Source organism: Saccostrea cucullata, unplaced genomic scaffold, assembly GCF_032062105.1.
Source record: "Saccostrea cucullata isolate Sc308-1 unplaced genomic scaffold, CSIRO_AGI_Scuc_v1 ctg8054, whole genome shotgun sequence".
NCBI classification, from domain to species: Eukaryota; Metazoa; Mollusca; class Bivalvia; order Ostreida; family Ostreidae; genus Saccostrea; species Saccostrea cuccullata.
This window is the reverse complement of record NW_026932969.1, coordinates 15,091-35,044: the sequence shown is the minus strand read 5'-3', so window position 1 is coordinate 35,044 and position 19,954 is coordinate 15,091. Positions and strand designations below refer to the sequence as shown.

Here is a 19,954-nt window from a genome sequence, read left to right as displayed (position 1 = left end):
AATTTTAAAAAATAAAAGCTGATGACTGCACTTTTCAAATACGAGCTACATGTGTCGCTTTCTATAGAAAACACGCTTTTCGGAGGTATTCACTTGTGGCGGTATGGAATCACGTGACATATTATCTATTTTTAGCAGGTCAACAAGAGGTTAATGTTATGTAAATGTACTCACCAAACAGATTCAAAATCATCATACTTTTAAGTAGAAAACATAGAGCGCAAAGTTGTTCAACAAAGATATTTTCACACAATCTATATAAATATAATATACATATTATATATTAATCTAGACTTTGAACAAATCTGCGCTCGATGTTTACGAAAGCTGAGAAGTAGGTACCTGTCACAAATTTCTTTTGATATTCATGAAAATCAAAGGACCCCACCTTCAAAACACAGCTACGCGTGTTGTCTATTTCAATTATTTGACATTTTTCAACGTTGACGCAAATACTACAGACATGAGAGAATAATATAATTTACATTTTAAGTTTTTTAATGAAAGTTTAAAATTTGAGTAGTAACTAGGGACCACAGATAATGCCTTATTGAGACTTCTTCTTTTGAGATTTTCGAGGGGGGAGGGGAGGGGGATTGCCTGTGATTGTAGTACGTTTGTGTATAAAAGTGCATGACTGCGGCTCTATAAGATACTCGTTATCAATTCAAAAAGACTGTGAAATATAAATAAATGCATTTGAATCATGACTAAATTTTCTTTAGATCACGCTTATTTATTTTTAGATTTCATATCTACAAGTTGCATTATAGCTTGATCTGCGTCTCAAGAGCAGAGAAACTGCGTATCTAACTAGTCTATGACGTCATATCTGTCAGTACAGCGAGATCAAGTTGGCTTTCATTTTACATTCAAATAATGTTGTAATGACAAGATAAGCTACACATTGATTTATGTTTACAATAATTAGGAGAAATCATTGTGTGTAAAAGTGTATGAACAAGAAAATTATTATTTATTCACCGATATTCATTTCTGCAGTTTCACCATGACATTATAGCATATATAGACTGATCTACCTTTTGTCTTCCTTAACCAGCTACGGTGCGTTAGATAGTCTTTTATCTTTATGCAATAGTTAATAATAGTTAACGTATATCAGCGGTTTTGGTAAATTATCACACTTTATTTTCTTTAAAAAGTCTATAAATTTCCCGAAAATTGACTTATATGCTTCCTTATATCCACGCAAGACCAAAATGGGTAATAACTGTAAACTCTCAGCAATAGACTAGAATATAATTATAATGCCCGATGATTTTATTTTAATTACTATGAGTCGTCCTCCCAATCATGTACTCGAATTGTTTTCTATATATATAAAAGCCTGTTACAGCTTTTTTTAAACATAAATGCAAATAATATACAGGACGTTGAGCATCGAATTTTTCATGCCTAATTAAGAAAATCAATAACTTTGAATTTTAATTTTAATTGTGATTTTTTAATAATTTAAAGGAACATTTAAATTGAGATAATGGAAATAAAAAAATAATTGAATTAGGACACGTAGATATTCTTGTATTGTATCTTGAGATGATGAAATTATACAGTGTAATTGTCACAGAGCAGCTATTTTTCTTTTCTCCTCTCATTTCAGTAAACATTGTAATAACAGTTATTAAATTAGGGGATTTCCCTAGCTACACGTACACGTAGACGAACACGGTCATCTGCTTAACCTCTCTGTTCTCTCTGTTTTCAGATACTGAAATCGAATTTTCTCTAACTTGGCTTAGTGTGGTAGCCCTTTAACTTCCGGTCAAGGAACTGTCATTCATGCTTTTGAAACATATGAGCCGGAAAAGTCGTTATGTTGCGTATATTTGCATCTGTAGCTTTCCTTTTTTCTTTACTTTGAGAATTTCCAGCGTTTAAAATGAAAATGCGTGCTTTCATTCATTTTGAGGAAACATCTTGAAACATCACATCTTGAAAAAATTTCCGGAATTTTAGTACAAAATTATGATTAACATTTTCTTAACATTTTTTAAACAGAGAGAGGGTGATAAAAACATCATGTCTTTGTCAAAGTGCTATACTTCCACACCAGAAACAACAAACACTGCTCGACTGGCCAGGCTTATACTTGGTCCATGTACTGATGTGTTACGGGACATTCTAAAGACAGAAGTGAAACCATCTGATTTGTCCAGAAAGGTTAAAGAATTTACAGATAAACTTCCACGTGGACATAGAAATCCACTCAACAAAACACAATCAGAGATAATTTTCCCCAAACCAACGAAACAATACAGTGGTGATTATTCAGACTTAGACATATCGTTATTGTATTTACTTCTGCGAAATGTAAGTAAGATAGCATCACATTCCAAAGGTTGGGGAGAAATTCCTAGTCCCGGGGAGAGAAGCGTGGCAGCAAACATTGAAAGAATCCGCCTCATTAGAAACCAGTATTACGGACATTCAACTGGTTTGTCCCTATCCGAGTCAGATTTTAGACAGGAATGGCGAAACATCCGAGACATTGTAGTGGAGCTAGAGCGACACCTAGGAACCACCACGGTGTATCAAGATGCCGTCAACACAATAAAAACCTGCTCCATGGATCCAGCGCAAGAGAAAAAATACATAGATTTACTTGGGGATATCAGAGAAGTACACACAACTGTGGATAATCTATCGAGTACGTAAGCGTTTACTTTTTGTAAGACATATTGCAAATATTCTTCTGAAATGTTGAAGACAAAGCTTATAATAAAGCCTTATAAACATATCTAGGGATTTATAATGTGTCAGATGATAAAAATGCAAAAAATAAATTAATAAATTAATAAATAAATAAAAAATTAAAAGCAATGAACAAAGATCAATCTTATATACCTTTTCAAAAACTTTTTTCAGGTAATTTGAAAATCATGCAGAGAGATTTGATGCATCATGGTAAATATCCCATATGGAAGTCTTTAAAAGCGATAAATGGAACAAAAAAACATACAGAATGCAACCGTGTGTATTTAAACCGATGAATAACACTTTTAAAACAGAATTCATAGTGCATCGTAAATAAGTAAGGTTACATTTCCCCTGCCTTTGAACCATTATTTAAAATTTCAGTAAAAGTCATGAAAAATTACATATTTAATCATCAAAAGGTACTGCACTAAAGAATTTGTGGGTTCGTGAATAAAAAAAATATTCTAATACGAAGAGGAAAACAAGAACAGTAATTCTGAGATATGACTTTTTTAACACTGACAGATTCCATTGTTTTCTTTGTAGATCCAAGAGTTTCCAGAATGATCGGTAAGATAATACTCAAAAATTAAAGAAAATGAATTATAAGGGGTAAATCATTTTCAGATATTCCAGGACATCTGGTAACAAATGAAAAAAATAATCACCATGTTATATGCATATCAGGCAAGTTTGCTTAACTGTAATAAGTACACTGTAATTAAGGTCTTAATCGTGTATACTAAGTAGAATTTGGTACAACTTACAGTCATAACGGCTAAAATGGCATTCGATATTTTTCCTTTCATTCATTTACTGATTGAAAATTAACCAGGACTTATTTTTCATTTTTTTTTCATAATTATATTTTTGACAAAAAAATTTCTGTTCTAAGAAACTGTTCCTGATCATATGATTGTCAAACCATTCAATTGATACATGAAACTATTTACATACTGAAATATCATTGGAAAGATAATGTTTTGTCAGATATAATTTTTCATTGGAAATTCTTTTTTCTCTACATTGAGAGCATGAAAAAAAATACTTTGAAGTTCAAAAATATTACTAATATACACTTTCCGCTGGGCATATCTCTATGTAAGTTTGTTTGTTTATTGTATAACGTCCCTCTCCAGAATACTTCACTCATATGGAGATGCCACCACTTGCTGGTGCAAATTTATACCTTTAATAAAGATTTGATTTTATACACGAGGGATTCATTATCGCGTAATTAACAGGACTATCGTTCGCGAAATAAAATCATTCGCTTTTATTTTTATTATGCTATAATCCAAATCAGTTTTCTAGATCAACCGTTCATTACCAAAACATAATTCTCACGATTTGTCGTTCAAGACAAATGACGCAATAAATATACTTGAGAGAAATATGAAATCTTTAGTCTTCGGCACTCCAGGGCCATTGAGCAGTAAAGGTTCCTTTTCGTGCCAACAGATACTTCAACACTAGATCCCTACTTATACGGTCTCAATTGAAGACATGGTCTCCATGTCCTAAAGAAAATTCGTACCACTGACGTATGGATTAAAAAGTGATAAATTCAATGATTCAGTTCTGAAAATTTATAAGTATTAGGAATTTAAACGTTAAAGAAAATGATTATTCTCTTTTTCAGAAACTACCAAGCAAATGATACAAAAACATTATGAATCTGTAAGTCATTTATTTGTTAAAACTTGTGCTTTTGACAAAGCGAGGGAAATGTTGGACAAAAATGGTTATGTCGTCATCAAGGGTAACCCTGGAACTGGAAAAACCACAATCGCTAAGATGTTAATGAAAGGATTGATAGAGGATGGAAAATTTCCTCTTCAGCTTTATAAGTTCAAAGACTTATATGGAAGCATATCAGCGGGTGATGGTATAGTTGTATTTATTGACAATTTATTTGGAGAATTTTCTTTGTCTAGCTCTGCTGTTCAAGAATTTATAGCTAGAGCCGATATGATAAATGTTTTAATTGAAAGTGACAATGATAATATATCAAACAGATTCATATTTGCGTTAAGAAATGATATTTATCAGGAATTTGCATGGAACCAGTGTCATAAAGAGTTTTTCAATAAGTCCATGGTTGACCTATCAAGCAAGGAAAATCTATTGTTAAAGGAAGAGATCCTACAACTATCAAAAAAATATGAGCTTTCGAAATACATAGAAGACAAAGACCTGATCAATAAGGTATACGGGAACCTATTTTCTATAGGGTTTCCACAATGTTGTAAATTGGCAAGAAGCAATGAATCTTTTAAACAAAATGTATCTGATTTTTTACCAAATCCAATGATGTTTTTGACAGACTACTTCAAAACATTAATGAAAAATCGAACTGGAAAAACCGCTGTTTTAATTTATCTTCTCCTATGTGGAGGAACAGTAGACTTCGAAATTATTAATAACCCTCATATGGATTTAGAGATGAAACACGCCTCATTAGAATTTATAGGTCTTCAAACCTCATTTATGACCGATTTCCAGGACAGTATTAATTGTTATAAGGGGTTTTTAATTTTTCATGACACACTAGAAAATACCCTCAAATTTTCCCATAGTTCAGTACAGGAATCGCTTTTTAGTGTTTTGTTTAATTTTGATCCTAAAAAGATCATTCATATGTGTCACCCTTCCTTACTTTTGACTCTAACAACTAGTAAAAAGTCAAAAAGCACGCAAGTTTTTATAGAACAAAGAATGTTTAAATATGTTACACGTCGCATCGCCAATGTCGTTACAGAAAGGTCTGTTATTGGGTTTTCTTCCATATCATCACTGGAATTATGGAATGATTCGAACTTCCATGAGCACGTCTTACAATCTGAAGAATGCACTTCGAGGTTTAAAACATGTCTGGATATAAAGGGAAATTCAATGGTTGTGCATTTTTCGAAGACGGGAAATAAACTATGGGTTGAATATTTACTACCACATTCTGAAAAAAAGATAAGATACATTGCGCTTAATGCTGCTTGCTCGAAAAATCAAACCGACATTGTTAATCTCATTTTATTATCGGATGTGAAATGTGATATTCAAACGTGTTTTCATGCTGTACAAAGCGGCAATATAGAGTTATTGCTTCGAGTTTGTAAGTGTGTTGATCTTCATCAAATTTCCTTTTCCTTGCATCCTGCCTGGAGTTGTATAAAGCATAGCTTACTTCAGGAAATCTGTTTTATGCAACAAACACAATTAATTGCACAAGTTCTAGCAAAGTATCCATTCCTTGTAAATATAAAAAACAGCCAAGGGGCCAAAGCATTACAGTCTGCAGCAAGTTCTGGAGACAAACATGCATTCAATCTTGTGTTAAAGTTTGGCTTTAATCCATATGAAAAGGACCGAGACAATGGTCACACGGTTCTTACTTGTGCCTGTCAAGATGGTAGGACCAATATGGTGAAATACCTTATTAAGAAATATCCTGCTTTACTCAAAGAACACACAGATGTTCATGGGAAAAGTCTTTTGTATTGGGCGGCTTACAGTGGAAAAGTTGATATGTTTGAATATATATTTAACCTCTTTGAGAATGAAAATATATTACATATATCAAGTGATATAAAATGCAATTTAGACACAAAAGATAATTCAGGCGAATCTATGTTGCATGCTGCATGCATAGCAGGTCATTATGATATGTGTGAATACCTGTTGAGCAGAAACCTACAGATGCTGGAAGTTTGTTACAAAGACGGGGAAAACGTGCTCCACTCCGCAGCTCAAGGAGGCAACATTAATCTTTTCAAGTTTCTATTAAGCAAAGGATTCAATCTCAATTGTACAACAAATACTGGGGAGACTGTGTTACACAAATGTTGTGCAAATGGCAGGGAGGAAATGTGTAGATATTTGGTAAATAAGCATCAGTCATTAATATCTGTAAGAGATAATTATGGATGGACGGCTTTACATTCAGCTTGTAGAGGAGGAAGTGTAGAAATTGTGATTTTTCTAACAAATAAAGGATTGGACGTGAATGATTTGTCAAATGATGGTCAAAGTGTTTTGCATATTGCTTGTCTTTATGGGAGATATGAAATTGTTGAGTACTTAGTTAAGAGTCATCCCCATCTTTTAGATGTCAGGGATACATTGAGTAACTCAGTGTTGCATGACGCAGCATGGGGAGGTCATATTGAAATAGTTAAACTATTGATTGAGAAAAAGATGGACGTCTATACACTACATGAAGGATGTGAATCGATCTTACATTTATGCTGTCGCTCTGGTAAAAAGGAGATGTGTGAGTATTTGGTCAATCATTTTACAGACTTATTGAATATAAAGGGAAATAATGGATGGACAGTGTTACATTCAGCGTGCTTTGGAGGAAGTGTAGATATTGTTTCTTTTCTAATACAAAAAGGATTGGATTTAAATGATTTGTCAAATGATGGTCAAAGTGTTTTGCATATTGCGTCTCTCAATGGTAAGCTTGAAATTTGTGAGCACTTAGTTAAGAATCATCCTCATCTATTAGATGTCAAGGACAAACATAGTCAATCAGTTTTGCATTATGCAGCTTTAGGAGGAAATGTTCAAATACTGAATTTATTAATTGGGAAAAATATGGACATGAATACCCTTCAGGGATACTGTGGGACAATTTTACATCAATGTTGTCGCTCTGGTAAAATGGAGATGTGTGAATATTTGGTCAATCATTTTCCTGATTCATTGGAGATAAGGGACAATAATGGATGGACAATGTTACATTCAGCTTGCAGTGGAGGAAGTGTAATTGTTCTGTCTTTTTTTATAAATAAAGGTTTGGATATTAATTCATTATCAAATGATGGTGAAAGTATTCTGCAAATAGCGTGTCTGAATGGGAATTTTGAAATTTGTAAGCACTTAGTTGATAATTATCCCAATCTATTAAATGTCAGGGACAAATCTAGTAACTCGGCGTTGCATGATGCAGCCCGTGGAGGCAATGTTCAAATAGTAAAACTATTGATTGAGAAAAATATGGACATTACATCCCTACAGGAAAATGGTAAAACAGTTTTACATCAATGTTGTCGCTCTGGTGAAATGGAGATGTGTGAGTATTTGGTGAACCAATTCTCTGATTTATTGGAGACAAGGGATACTAATGGGTTTACTGCATTACATGCAGCTTGCATTGGAGGAAGTGTAGATGTTCTTTATTTACTAATTGAAAAGGGATTTGAAATCAATGCCCTGTCAAATAAAGGTAAAAATATTTTGCATATAGCTTGTCTCAATGGGAAGCATAGAATTTGTAATTTCTTAGTTGAGAATCATCCCCATCTTTTAAATGGCAAGGACAAATATAGAAACACAGTGTTGCATGATGCAGCCCGGGGAGGCAATGTTCAGATAGTAAATCTATTGATTGAGAAAAAGGTGGACATCAAATCCCTGCAGAAAGATGGTGAAACAATTTTACATCAAAGTTGTCGCTCTGGTGAAATGGATATGTGTGAATATCTGGTCAGCCAATTCTCTGATATTTTGGAGATAAGGGACACTAATGGGTTTACCGCGTTACATTCCGCTTGCAGAGGGGGGCGTGTAAAATTTTTATCTTTTCTAATAAACAAAGGATTGGAAATCAATGCCCTGTCAAATGATGGTAAAAGTATTTTGCATATAGCATGTTTTTTTGGGAAGGTTGAAGTTGTTGAGCACTTAATAGAGAATTATCCACATCTATTAGAGGCCAGGGACAAATCTAGTAACTCAGTGTTACATGCTGCAAGCTGTGGAGGCAATGTTCAAATCGTAAAACTACTGATTAAGAAAAATATGGACATAAATACCGTACAGAAAGATGGTGAAACAATTTTACATCAATGCTGTCGTTCTGGTAAAATGGAGATGTGTGAGTATTTGGTCAATAAGTTTTCAGACTTATTGGAGATTAAGGACAATAACGGATGGACAGTGTTACATTCAGCTTGCAGAGGGGGAAGTCTAAAAATTGTTACTTTCCTAATAAATAGGGGATTGGATTTCAATGCCTTGTCAAGTGATGGTAAAGGTATTTTGCATAGAGCTTGCTTCAGTGGTAAGTTTCAAATTTGTGATTACTTGGTTAAAAATCATCCCAATCTATTAGAAGTCAGGGACAAATTTAATAATTCTGCATTGCATGACGCAGCTAGGGGAGGCAATGTTCGAATCGTAAAACTATTGATTGAGAAGAAGATGGACATCAGAAGCTTAAAGAAAGATGGTACAACAGTTTTACATCAATGCTGCCGCTTTGGAAAAATGAAAATGTGTGAGTATTTGATTAACAATTTTCCAGACTTATTGGAGATAAGAGACAATAAGGGATGGACAGTGTTACATTCAGCCTGCAGAGGGGGAAGTGTAAAAATTGTTTCTTTCCTCATAAAAAAAGGATTAAACCTCAATGCCCTGTCAAATGAAGGTGAAAGTATTTTGCATATTGCTTGTCTGAGTTGTAAACATAATGTTTGTAGATACTTAGCAGCAAAGCACCCACTCATTCTAGAAGTCAAAGATAATCATGGTAAATCAGTTTTTGATATTGCCATTGAGCATGGAGACAAAGATATGATTCATTTGTTGAGTGAACTCTATGGTAATAAACCTTTATTATAATGTAATTTTTTTGTAAAACACTTATTTATTGGTTAATGCACTGATGTTTGAAGCAGTAAAAGGAGCATTAACGAGTGTGAAAGCTTTTTCATTGTGACGTCATAATAGAGCTTCGCAAAAACACAATGCTCCGTGATGCATTTCATTTAAAACAAAATTCATCAAAATAAGACGTTAACAACAAACAAATTGCATGCATTGCATTAGAATGGGTATAACTAATCTCTACTTTGGTAGTTGCCACCGTTAATGCTGATTTAACGGTCGCAAACATCCGTTTAACCGGCTCCGCTTACGCGTCGCCGGTAAAACTCAGTTTGCGAGAGTTAAATCAGCATTAACGGTGGCAACTACCAAAATAGATAGTTATTACCTAATATCATTTTTGTTCTTTATAAAGAAAAAACTTTAAAACATTCCTAAACAAACTTTTTTTCTCTAAAAGATGAATGGATAAAAAAAAAACAGAAATAACTATGTATTGTAAGGCGCATTGTTTTGCGTTCTATGCATGTATGAGAGAGAAAAAAAATCAGATTCTATATCAATTGGAGATAGCGAACAGTTAACAACTTCATATATACAGTAAAAAAACCAAATCACGGACAGGCAACGACGAGGACTAAGAAGATCATCAGATTTTTAAACCGATCACTATTTTTCATAAGACTGTGTTCTTTTAAGAACTTGTACATTTTCCGTGCATAGATGGGGTTTCAATATTATACTACTTTCACTTTCTTCAAATGATTTATTACTTGTACCAAGTTTCTTATTAGTTGTCTATGGGAAGAAAATACTTTGATTGCGATTCGGATGTTTAAATAGAATTTAAAATTGATGAGGCTTTTAAAATGTTATAAAAATGCAGGGTCTTTTATTTTGATGATGTAAGTACAATTTCTTGTAAGCAACGTTTCAAGTTCAGATCGATTTTTTCTAATTTGAAAATTGTCAAAAAAAATTATTTATTATTGCCCATAATTCTTGAATCCTTAATAATGTTTTTCTTCGTAATGGTAGTTAATGGTAAAAAGTGGACAAAATGGAAATTATAATTTTGATATAGCAAAAACTCAACTTATAAACTCTTTCTTATTCAGTGATTGAACGTAGAGTGTGTATGCTCTTTCATATTTTAATATTGACAGTTCGATTTGAAATATGCACACACGATTTTTTTCATGCATTGTATTTTATTCAGTCGATTTACGATTTATTTATGTTATAATTGATTATTACTTATATTAACTATTGTAATAAACAAACTGTTTTGTTATTTTTTTATGAATTAAAATATATTGTTTGTTGATAATTTTTCTCATTCTTAGATTTATACATTGTTTTACTGACAAACAAAACATACACAGATCTTTGACAGTTTAGAGCCGAATAATTTACATTAAAATATATTTTTTTAAAAATCTTCTCAAGAATAGCAAAGCCATGATTAGTGATACTAGTATTTATATGGAAGCAGTTTTGGATAGTGTAGAATTAAATTTGTTCCAACCTCCAAGGGTAGGGTGGGGCCACGATGTTGGATTTAAGTTTAACATAGAAAAATAAAGGAGGAAATTTCCAAGAACAGAAATGCTATGTTTAGTCATAATTTGGTGAAGATTTAAATCTATTCAAATCATGGCCCTATGGGGGTGGGGGGTGGGGGACAATGGGGAATCAAATTCAAATTATAATGGAGTTATATATAGATCGAAGCTGAAGTATTAGATATAAATAAAAATCTATTTGTCAAGAACAGCAAAGTTATAATGCTTTATTAATATAAAACCATTCTCAAATAATATTAAAATTCAAGCCCCCCTCCCCTTCAGTAAATTTTTCGTGTCTAATCTGATGTGTTTTTCCTATTTATTTATCTATTTCTTTTCATTTTGATTTTTTTTTTCCAACTCGTCCCTGGAGTTGAACGGAACGCGATAATAGTTTAGTTAAAAAATTGTCAAATACAGATGCCCCAAAGATTGGCGATTTATTCATGACAACAATCTCTAATTATTGACAATATTTGAGTTATGTCCAAGACACGATGTAGTTACGATATCGACACATTACTTTTTTATAGTTTACTTTAACATTTCTCCATCTTTGTGTGTTTATTACAATACTTTCTTTTTAAGAAGTCTTCCTTACTGTCAATATCCACGATATCGTGCCGATATCGAATCATGATTGTTCAAAGAATTATGGTTTCCATCTACAATACTAGTATTGTATTAACATAAGTTACTTGAAAACTATATTTTATAAAACTTTCCCTGTAGTGTCGATATCGTCGATATCGACGATGTCGCTTCGATATCGAATCATGTTTGCTCAGCTCTTTGTAAATACGGTCCCTGTTACTTTGTAAATGTATTTATGTTTAATTACTTTACTTTTACGAAGATTGTACCTGCCATCGATATCGTCGATATCGACGATATCGTGTCGATATCAATCATGATTAGTAAAATATATTACTTCATCAACCTTCACCCTAATACAAAAATCTTTATTTTTAACATATCCCATGACAATAAGTTCTGTTTCTTCGTGCAACGCTTGTGCATATTTACTTTCTGATTAATTAGTTTACCCTACTGTCGATATCGCCGATATCGATGATATCGTGTCGATATCGAATCATGATTGTAAAAACATATATAACAACTTCCACCCTCACCCAACATCATACTCTAAACCTAATCCAAAACAGTAACAACCACTAACCCTTTCCTTATCATAATTTAATTTCATATTCATGCTAATAATGAATGAATTTGACATCACTTGTGACCTTATAAAATAATGTTATACCTCATTGTGAAAATAAATTCTACAAATACGATCGATATCGATACGATATCGACACGGTATTGTCGATATCGACGACATCGACATATCACAAAGTCTCATTTCTGGTACCAAATTAAAAGTGTTCATCATGATCGATATCGATACGATATCGACATAACATTGTCGATATCGACATCGAATTCGTTCTTGGACATGTATGCAATATTTGGACTTGTTTTGTTTACACACTTAATATATAAAAGTCGAATTCACTAGTGTCGCACAAAATTATTCATATAAACGTTGTCGCAAAATTGAAGATATAAGTGTTACGGCAATTTTAATTGCCTATACAGACTATAGTATGTCTTTCCTTCCTACACTACCATTTTAAACACAAAATTCTTCAATCATAGAAAATAACACGCAACGCAGCACTGTTAAGACCTACTATGTGAAATCAACGGAAAATCGACGTGCAAACAAGGGGTTGTTTTAAAACTGAATCAAGCTGTTTATTATCACAGAACTTATAAACCTATAGAAATAGTATAGTATGACCCACTCTGTACTGAATGCAGTTTGGTTCCATCGATGGAGAGTCACGTGATGAATGCATACTTCTTGTACTGAATTTAGGTCCTATACAAATTTCAATATCGCAAGGGCATACCCTAGTTGAAATTAAAAATTCAAGCCATCATTTGTTACTGCATACTTTGTAATTTCTGAAAAGTGCTGCTGCTTTGAATAAAATTCACGTTTTAATAGTTTAATTTTCAGGTAAATAAGCCAATGTCGAAATATGTTTGACTTTTACCAAATATTTTGCGTACTTATAAAATCACGCCCTCGATTTAAAGAATGCAGCAGCATTTTTCAAGTTAAGAAAAATATCCTTTACCAATATTTATAAAATGGTTAAGATCTATTCAGTGTATGTCCTTGCAAAAGTACGATTTTATGAAGAATCTCGATGTAAAGTATACGTTACCTGTACATAAAAACGTTAACACCACAAAATTAATAAAGTACATTCTCTTGATAGTTAATGAATAATCGTACTAAACAAGGGATATAAATTGGTATGAATTGACTATCTAGACTCTGTAAATACTATTCCGTTTAATAATAAGACGCATTTCTAATTGTTAAAATATCCTCAATCTGCCTCTCACAGCACATGAAATACCTCATTTTTACCAAAATGACGTCATGTATACAAGTTCTTCGCGATCAGTGCTTTGTTTATAATCAGCCATATGGGATTTATCTAGCAAGTTTTTCAAATGCATTGATAAGTTTTATTGTTGTTTATTATGCTTAAACATGCTTGAAAAATGCAAATTATTTCATTTTCAGGTATTATGAGAAAATTTATAAAAGTCATATTTTGTGTGACGTCACAGTAAACTTTTCTCGTATAAATAAGGCCCCCCTTTTCAAGCCTTAACAATGCTGCGAAAATATAAACTGTGCTTATCTACCCCTTGTTCCCAAAATTCCAAAACGAGAAAAAAAACCTTCGGGTTCGGTTTTCATTTGCTAAAAAATCTCATGACTTTCTTTGTCTAACGAGGATTTTCAAGAATTCAAAGCTATAACCGAAAAGATCAAAGTGTTGATTGAGAGTGACACAGATTATAAATCAAACAGATTGATATTTGCGCTAAGAAATAATGTATATCAGGAATGTGTACATAACGAGTGCGATAATAATTTTTTTTATTTCCTCAATGGTCGACCTATCAAACAAGGAAAATTCATTGCTTAAGAAAGAGATCCTATCAAAGACATCTATCAAAATTTATCAGATATATAATAAATGCATAGAAGACAGAGAACTTATCAATAAGGTACATGGAACGCCACTTGCTATAGGGTTTCCATAATGTTGTAAATTGGCAAGAAGCAATCCAAGTTTTAAACCAAATGTTTCTGCCTTTATCCCAAATCCAATTATTTTTTTGAAAGTCTATTTCAAGACTTTAATGAAACTTCTATCAACAAAATCTGCAATTTTAGTATATCTTCTCCTGAGTGGAGGAGAAGTAGATTTGGAATTGTTAAATAACCCTCACATGGATTTGGAGATGAAACACGCCTCTTAAGAATTCGTAGGTCTACAAAGCTCATATATTAACGATTTCCAGGACAGCATTAATTGTTTTGAGGGATTTTTAATTATTCATGACGCGATAGAAAATACATACAAATTTTCCCATAGTTCAGTACAGGAATCTATTTTCAGTGTCTTGTTTAATTTTGATCTTGGAAAAATGAATAAAATGTGTCACCCTTCCTTGCTTCTGAATCTGACGACATATCAAAACCTAGGACAAAGTTTATTTAAATACGTAGTTCGTCGCATTACAAATGTCGTTGCCGATAGGTCGGTGATTGGGTTTTCTTCCATATCATCACTGGAATTATGGGACAATTCAAACTTCCATGAGCATGTATTACAAACTGACCAAACATGTGATATCAAGGGAAATTCAATGATAGTGCATTTTTCAATGGCGGGAAATAAGCGATGGGTTGAATATTTATTACCGAATTCAGACAAGAGAACAAGATACAGATCGCATAACGCCGCTTGCTCAAAAAATCAATTCTATATTGTTAATTATGTTCCCCAAACAGAGTTTGGGAACATATTGTTTTTACTCTGTTTCTTATTAAGTCTTCCGTTCACAACGGAAGACTTATAGTGTTTGTATTGTTTCTTTTTATTATTATTATTAAGTCTTCCGTTCACAACGGAAGACTTATAGTGATTGTATTGTTTCTTTTTATTATTATTAAGGTCTTCCGACTTCCTTCGGAAGACCTTACTGTTTTTCTTATGTTTCCTATTATTATTATTTTTCCCTTTTCATAGTACACGAAATTTCTCGGAAACTGCTGAACCGATTTCAATGATTTTTTCAGGAATGATGCACTTTTGTAATATCTCCAGATCTTTTTTTCATTTTTCAAAAAATCACTTCCGGTCGCATTTTTTGTCCGATTTTCATTTTTAAAATCGTCATTTTGTCCACGCATCTTCTTGTAAACCACTCAAGACTGAATCACGAAGTTTTCAGGGATGGTAAAACATCTCTTTGAAATCTTTTAATTTTGCATCCGTCACTTCCCGTCGACACAGGAAGTGATGTTTAATTTCAAGATTTTTAAAAAAATTTAACCGTCTTGAATAAAGGCAAACAGAACTTATGTTTACATTCACAATCATCAACAAAAAGCATCGATCGGAAGTACTTCCGGTTTATACCGGAAGTTGACGAAAAATTTAACTTTCTCTCTTGAATCAAAAGAAATAGAAAAAATGGTTTAATTTGAGTTTTTTCAGGTCTTTCGGCTTTGATGTCAGCCGGAAATGAAGCCTGAATTGTCGAAAGTCGTCAAATAACGTCACTTCCGGTCAAACCGGAAGTAGTCGAAAAAAGCATATTTTGGCCGTTTTTGACATGTATTTGGGTAACATATGTCACTGGAAGCAAAATACTTAATTTACCGTCCGTGGATGTCACTTCATCAAACCGGAAGTAGCCAAAAAAAGTTTATTTTGAAGGTTTTGATGCAAAATTGAAATTATAAAGTCACTGGAGACTACAAAGCTCATTACTTTCTTGTGTTGACGTTACTTCCGGCACTTCCGGTCAAAATCGGACGGAAGACCTACTCGTTGCTTTGCAACGAGCTTTGCTCTAGTTATTATTATTATTCCTCCCAAATTTTGTGAGCGCGATTACTCAGAGACGGTTGGACAGATTTTCACAATTTTTCACAGGATAATAGTCTGATATTTATATAAAGACGTGAAATTTACAGGAGTATTAGGTCATGACATTCTCTTTGTTTTGATATAGATTTTGTGCGTTTCTGATACTTCCTGTCCGAACCGGAAGTGAATTGTGTTTCGGTCAATTTTCAACTTTTTTGTTTTTGAATATTTTTTCAAGATATTTCTAGGCGACGTAAAGAAAGGTCCACAATAGCCAAATATATAATTTGTTTTAAAATCGTATCACGCGTTTTGTATATTTCAGCTACTTTCGTTTTGCATTTATAAAATCAAAGTACTGAAAGTACTAAAGGGCCATTTCTTACTTTAAATTACATGAAGGTTACGTTTACATGTTTTTCTGCATACAAAAATCAAAACATACAGACTCATTTATATTAGTATTAAGATAACATAATTGCTATGAAAATCAAAGTACCTAAAGTACTTAGAGGACTGTTTTCGATACCAACCTTTTTCTCACTAAAGTGTACATGTACATGTATGTAGTATAAACAGGCATGTTTTTCTACACATAAACATCAATGCATACAATAAGCTACATGAACGTTTGAAAGCTATTTTCGTCAGTCAATGAAAATCAAAGTACCGCAAGGACTGAAAGGAAATTAACTATTTTAGTTAATACATGTAAATATTTCTTTGAATGCAAAATTTAATTCAAACACAGCACGTTTTATAATTTGTCATGTGTATATATCAAGTACGGTGGATACATTCATTTTTGTAGTGAAAATCAAAGTACTGTAAGTTCTGGAACGTTGTTTTCTAGATACCCCCCCCCCCATTAACTTTTTTAAATTTTATTGAAAATTGAAATATACCTCTTAATAAAAAAAGAATGCATACAAAATCATATATAAGGACACAGATATATTCATTTTTGCAGTAAAAATCAAAGGACTGCAAGTATCGAAAGAAGAAATCTAGTTTCTGTACAATTTATGACTTATTACATAGTGTACTTGTTTCTGTACATACAAAAATCAATGCAAACGGTATCATATAAGAACGGAAGACTTTTTGTTGCCATGGCAACAAGCGTCTAGTTATTATTATTATTATTCCTCCCAAATTTTGTGAGCGCGATTACTCAGAGATGGCTGGATAGATTTTCACAATTTTTCTCATGTAAGTAGGTTGCTATACGAAGTTTATATAAAATTCCGTTTTTTGAAAAATTCACTTCCGGTCCGAAGTTATGGCCGATTTCCGAATTCTAAAATGGACTTTTGTCCGGCAGTTTTCTCGGAAACGGTTTGAGGTAAAGATATGAAATTTACAGGAGTATTAGATCATGATATTCTATTTGTTTTGAAGTTGTTTTCGTGTGTTTCAAGTACTTCCTGTCCGAATCGGAAGTGAATTTGTTTTTAGTCAATTTTTGATTTTTTTGTTATTTGATATTTTTTCAAGATATTCTTATGTAAAACAGACATTTGTCTACAAATACTAAATATATAATTTGTTTTTTAATCAGATTCCGTATTTTGTATATTTTCGGTACCGAAATTTTCTCTATATACTTAGTACGTATTAGGTGGGCAAAGAAAGATAACTCTGACCTGTGAATGAGAATATAACTTTCGAGATAAAGGCGGAAATAGTATTGATGACGTTAGAGACATATATACGCTCTCCAGATCAACATATTTACACATTCAATATTCTCTCTATTGCATATTACTTCATTCACTATATGCATATTAGTTTAAATTTGGCTGTGTAGTATTAGTCTGTATATTGAAAGTTTTTGATTTACAAATTTATATCTTAAAAAAAAATATCCGTTCTGTGTCAACTAAGCACTCTGAAGAAAATAATATTGTACGCAATATACATTACAGCGATTTATATACAAATTATTCTACAAAAATACTAAACATATTATTTATTCAATCGGATTCTGCATTTTGGAGATTTAAGGTTCCGTCAATAAATTCATTTTCTCAATTTACGTAGTGACAATGAGCAAAGATAGATAACTCTGACTTGTAAGTGGGAATAGAACTTTCGAGATAAAGGCAGAGTTGTATCCAAAACGTCGCAGACGTCTATATCCACACTTTTCACATAAAAAAATATTTAGACTTTGAGTTTCCATATCCACTTCTGCATGAAAGATTACGTTGGTTAGTGCTTTCAGTATATGCATAGTTTAAAGTTGTCAGCGTAGTGTAAATCTGTAATGTCTGTTATGATTATATTTTTAAAAAAATATTCTTAATTCATTCTCTAATTTGAATGCGAAATTATCCCGGAATCCGAGTTTTATTTTCGATTCTAAAATATTATATGTACTCAAAAGGGAACTGAGAGATAGAAGAGTAATGTAATACCGTTGTAAAGCCTTTAGAAATAAATTGATATCTGCAACTTAAAAGAAAGAAAATCAATCTATAGATTGGATTTGGTTTTAACACGTATATTTCATTGATTAAAAGTCTTATAGTGTTATTTATTATACATGATCTATACTTTTATATACCCAAGAAGTTATTAAAGATGAGAAAAAGCGATTCTTGGATTTTTGTGAAATACTAGTACTCAAAGGGTTAACATTATGTGAAAGTTACTTATTTCTGTGTGAAATAATGCTACGCTAAAAACATGATACAAAAAAACATCTGCAAAGGTCTGTTGATATGTTAGATAAAGTATACGAATGAACACAATTTTATGCAATGCTATATAATTATATGTATGTATATGCAACCTTAAGTATTTTCCTTTTAATTCATAAAACATAAAATTACCGAGTATGTAATTCTTTTGAAGCCCCCCCCCCCCACTCGTGATTTTATTCGGAGACATTATTGCAACTATAGGCCTTTGAATTATAAATTCGTTATACAATTAAATCTGGAACATTTGGTTATAAATATCATTAACATGTATACTGAATTCATATTCTATAATAGTAGATTTTTCATTACGCAAGATATTGAAATTTACATGTCTGAGAGAGAGAGAGATTCCCTTTTAATCCTGATTACTAGTATCCTATCCATTTACATAGACAAAAAATCAGTTCTATATCAGTTGTACCCATTCTTTATCAAATATTTTCTAATTTCATAGCCCGTCATAGTCACTCTCTGTATATTTTTTCTGCTTAAGAAGTATTACACTAAATGCACATGTATTGACCTGTCAATCAAAATCACCGGACGCTGTATGCATTGCAATAAAGTTGTTCGAAATGATTTTTATTAAGTACGATCTTTAAGAAAATCTGATGCAACAAATTTGAGAAATGAAAAATAAAATAAAAACATGGCTAGATATATCTGTATTATGGACTTCAGTTGTGGGACGTGGAGACCGGTCCGTCAGATGAGATCGTTTAAATCGAGGTCCCGTGTGTCAGATGGTACTGACTCAAAAAGATTCCTCACTGCTCAATGGCGATTAGAGCCAAATTATAGGACAACATTTTGCAGTCTCCACCGGCGAGTGGAGATCTCCATGTGAAAAATTCTCGAGACGGACATTAAACAACATAATATAATCAATTAATCGATTGCTGAATAATTCCTGTAGTTGAATCATCTTTCTGCTGACAAATCTCGATAGTATTATGTTATATATTTGACCACGCCATGTGCGTTTCAACAACGATTTTATTCAACTACGTCATACAAACACATTACAAGACATAGACAATACACATGTAACAAAACGTATCAGTGAGGCTGAACTGAACTGAACTGAACGGGTAAAATCAGAGTTGGGTAAAAGTAGAATACATTACATCCCTCTCCTTAAGATAAATGTAAAATTTACAATAAGAATGAACTTTACAAAAAAATCATTTCAAATTTCTTAATTTTGATATTTAACCAGTTCGAAATACAAATTACAAATATCTTGAAGAATTGAAGTTTTCCTTATGAATCCTGGCTCCTGAGAATCTTGAGAATTACTGAATCACACATACACATAGCACTAAACACAAATTAAACACTTTTCACAAATACACTAAATTTCACAACACAA

The 19,954-nt window shown here is 32.5% G+C and overlaps 1 protein-coding gene across 1 annotated transcript; it reads left to right on the top strand.

Moving 5' to 3' along the window:
• The first annotated feature begins 2,040 nt into the window (after nucleotides 1-2,040).
• LOC134236684 (serine/threonine-protein phosphatase 6 regulatory ankyrin repeat subunit B-like) lies at nucleotides 2,041-9,345 on the top strand. The gene is made up of 3 exons (XM_062718860.1): nucleotides 2,041-2,668; nucleotides 4,361-4,606; nucleotides 5,954-9,345. The coding sequence occupies exons 1-3, from the start codon at nucleotides 2,041-2,043 to the stop codon at nucleotides 9,343-9,345; spliced, it is 4,266 nt and encodes a 1,421-aa protein (XP_062574844.1).
• The last annotated feature ends 10,609 nt before the right edge of the window (nucleotides 9,346-19,954 follow it).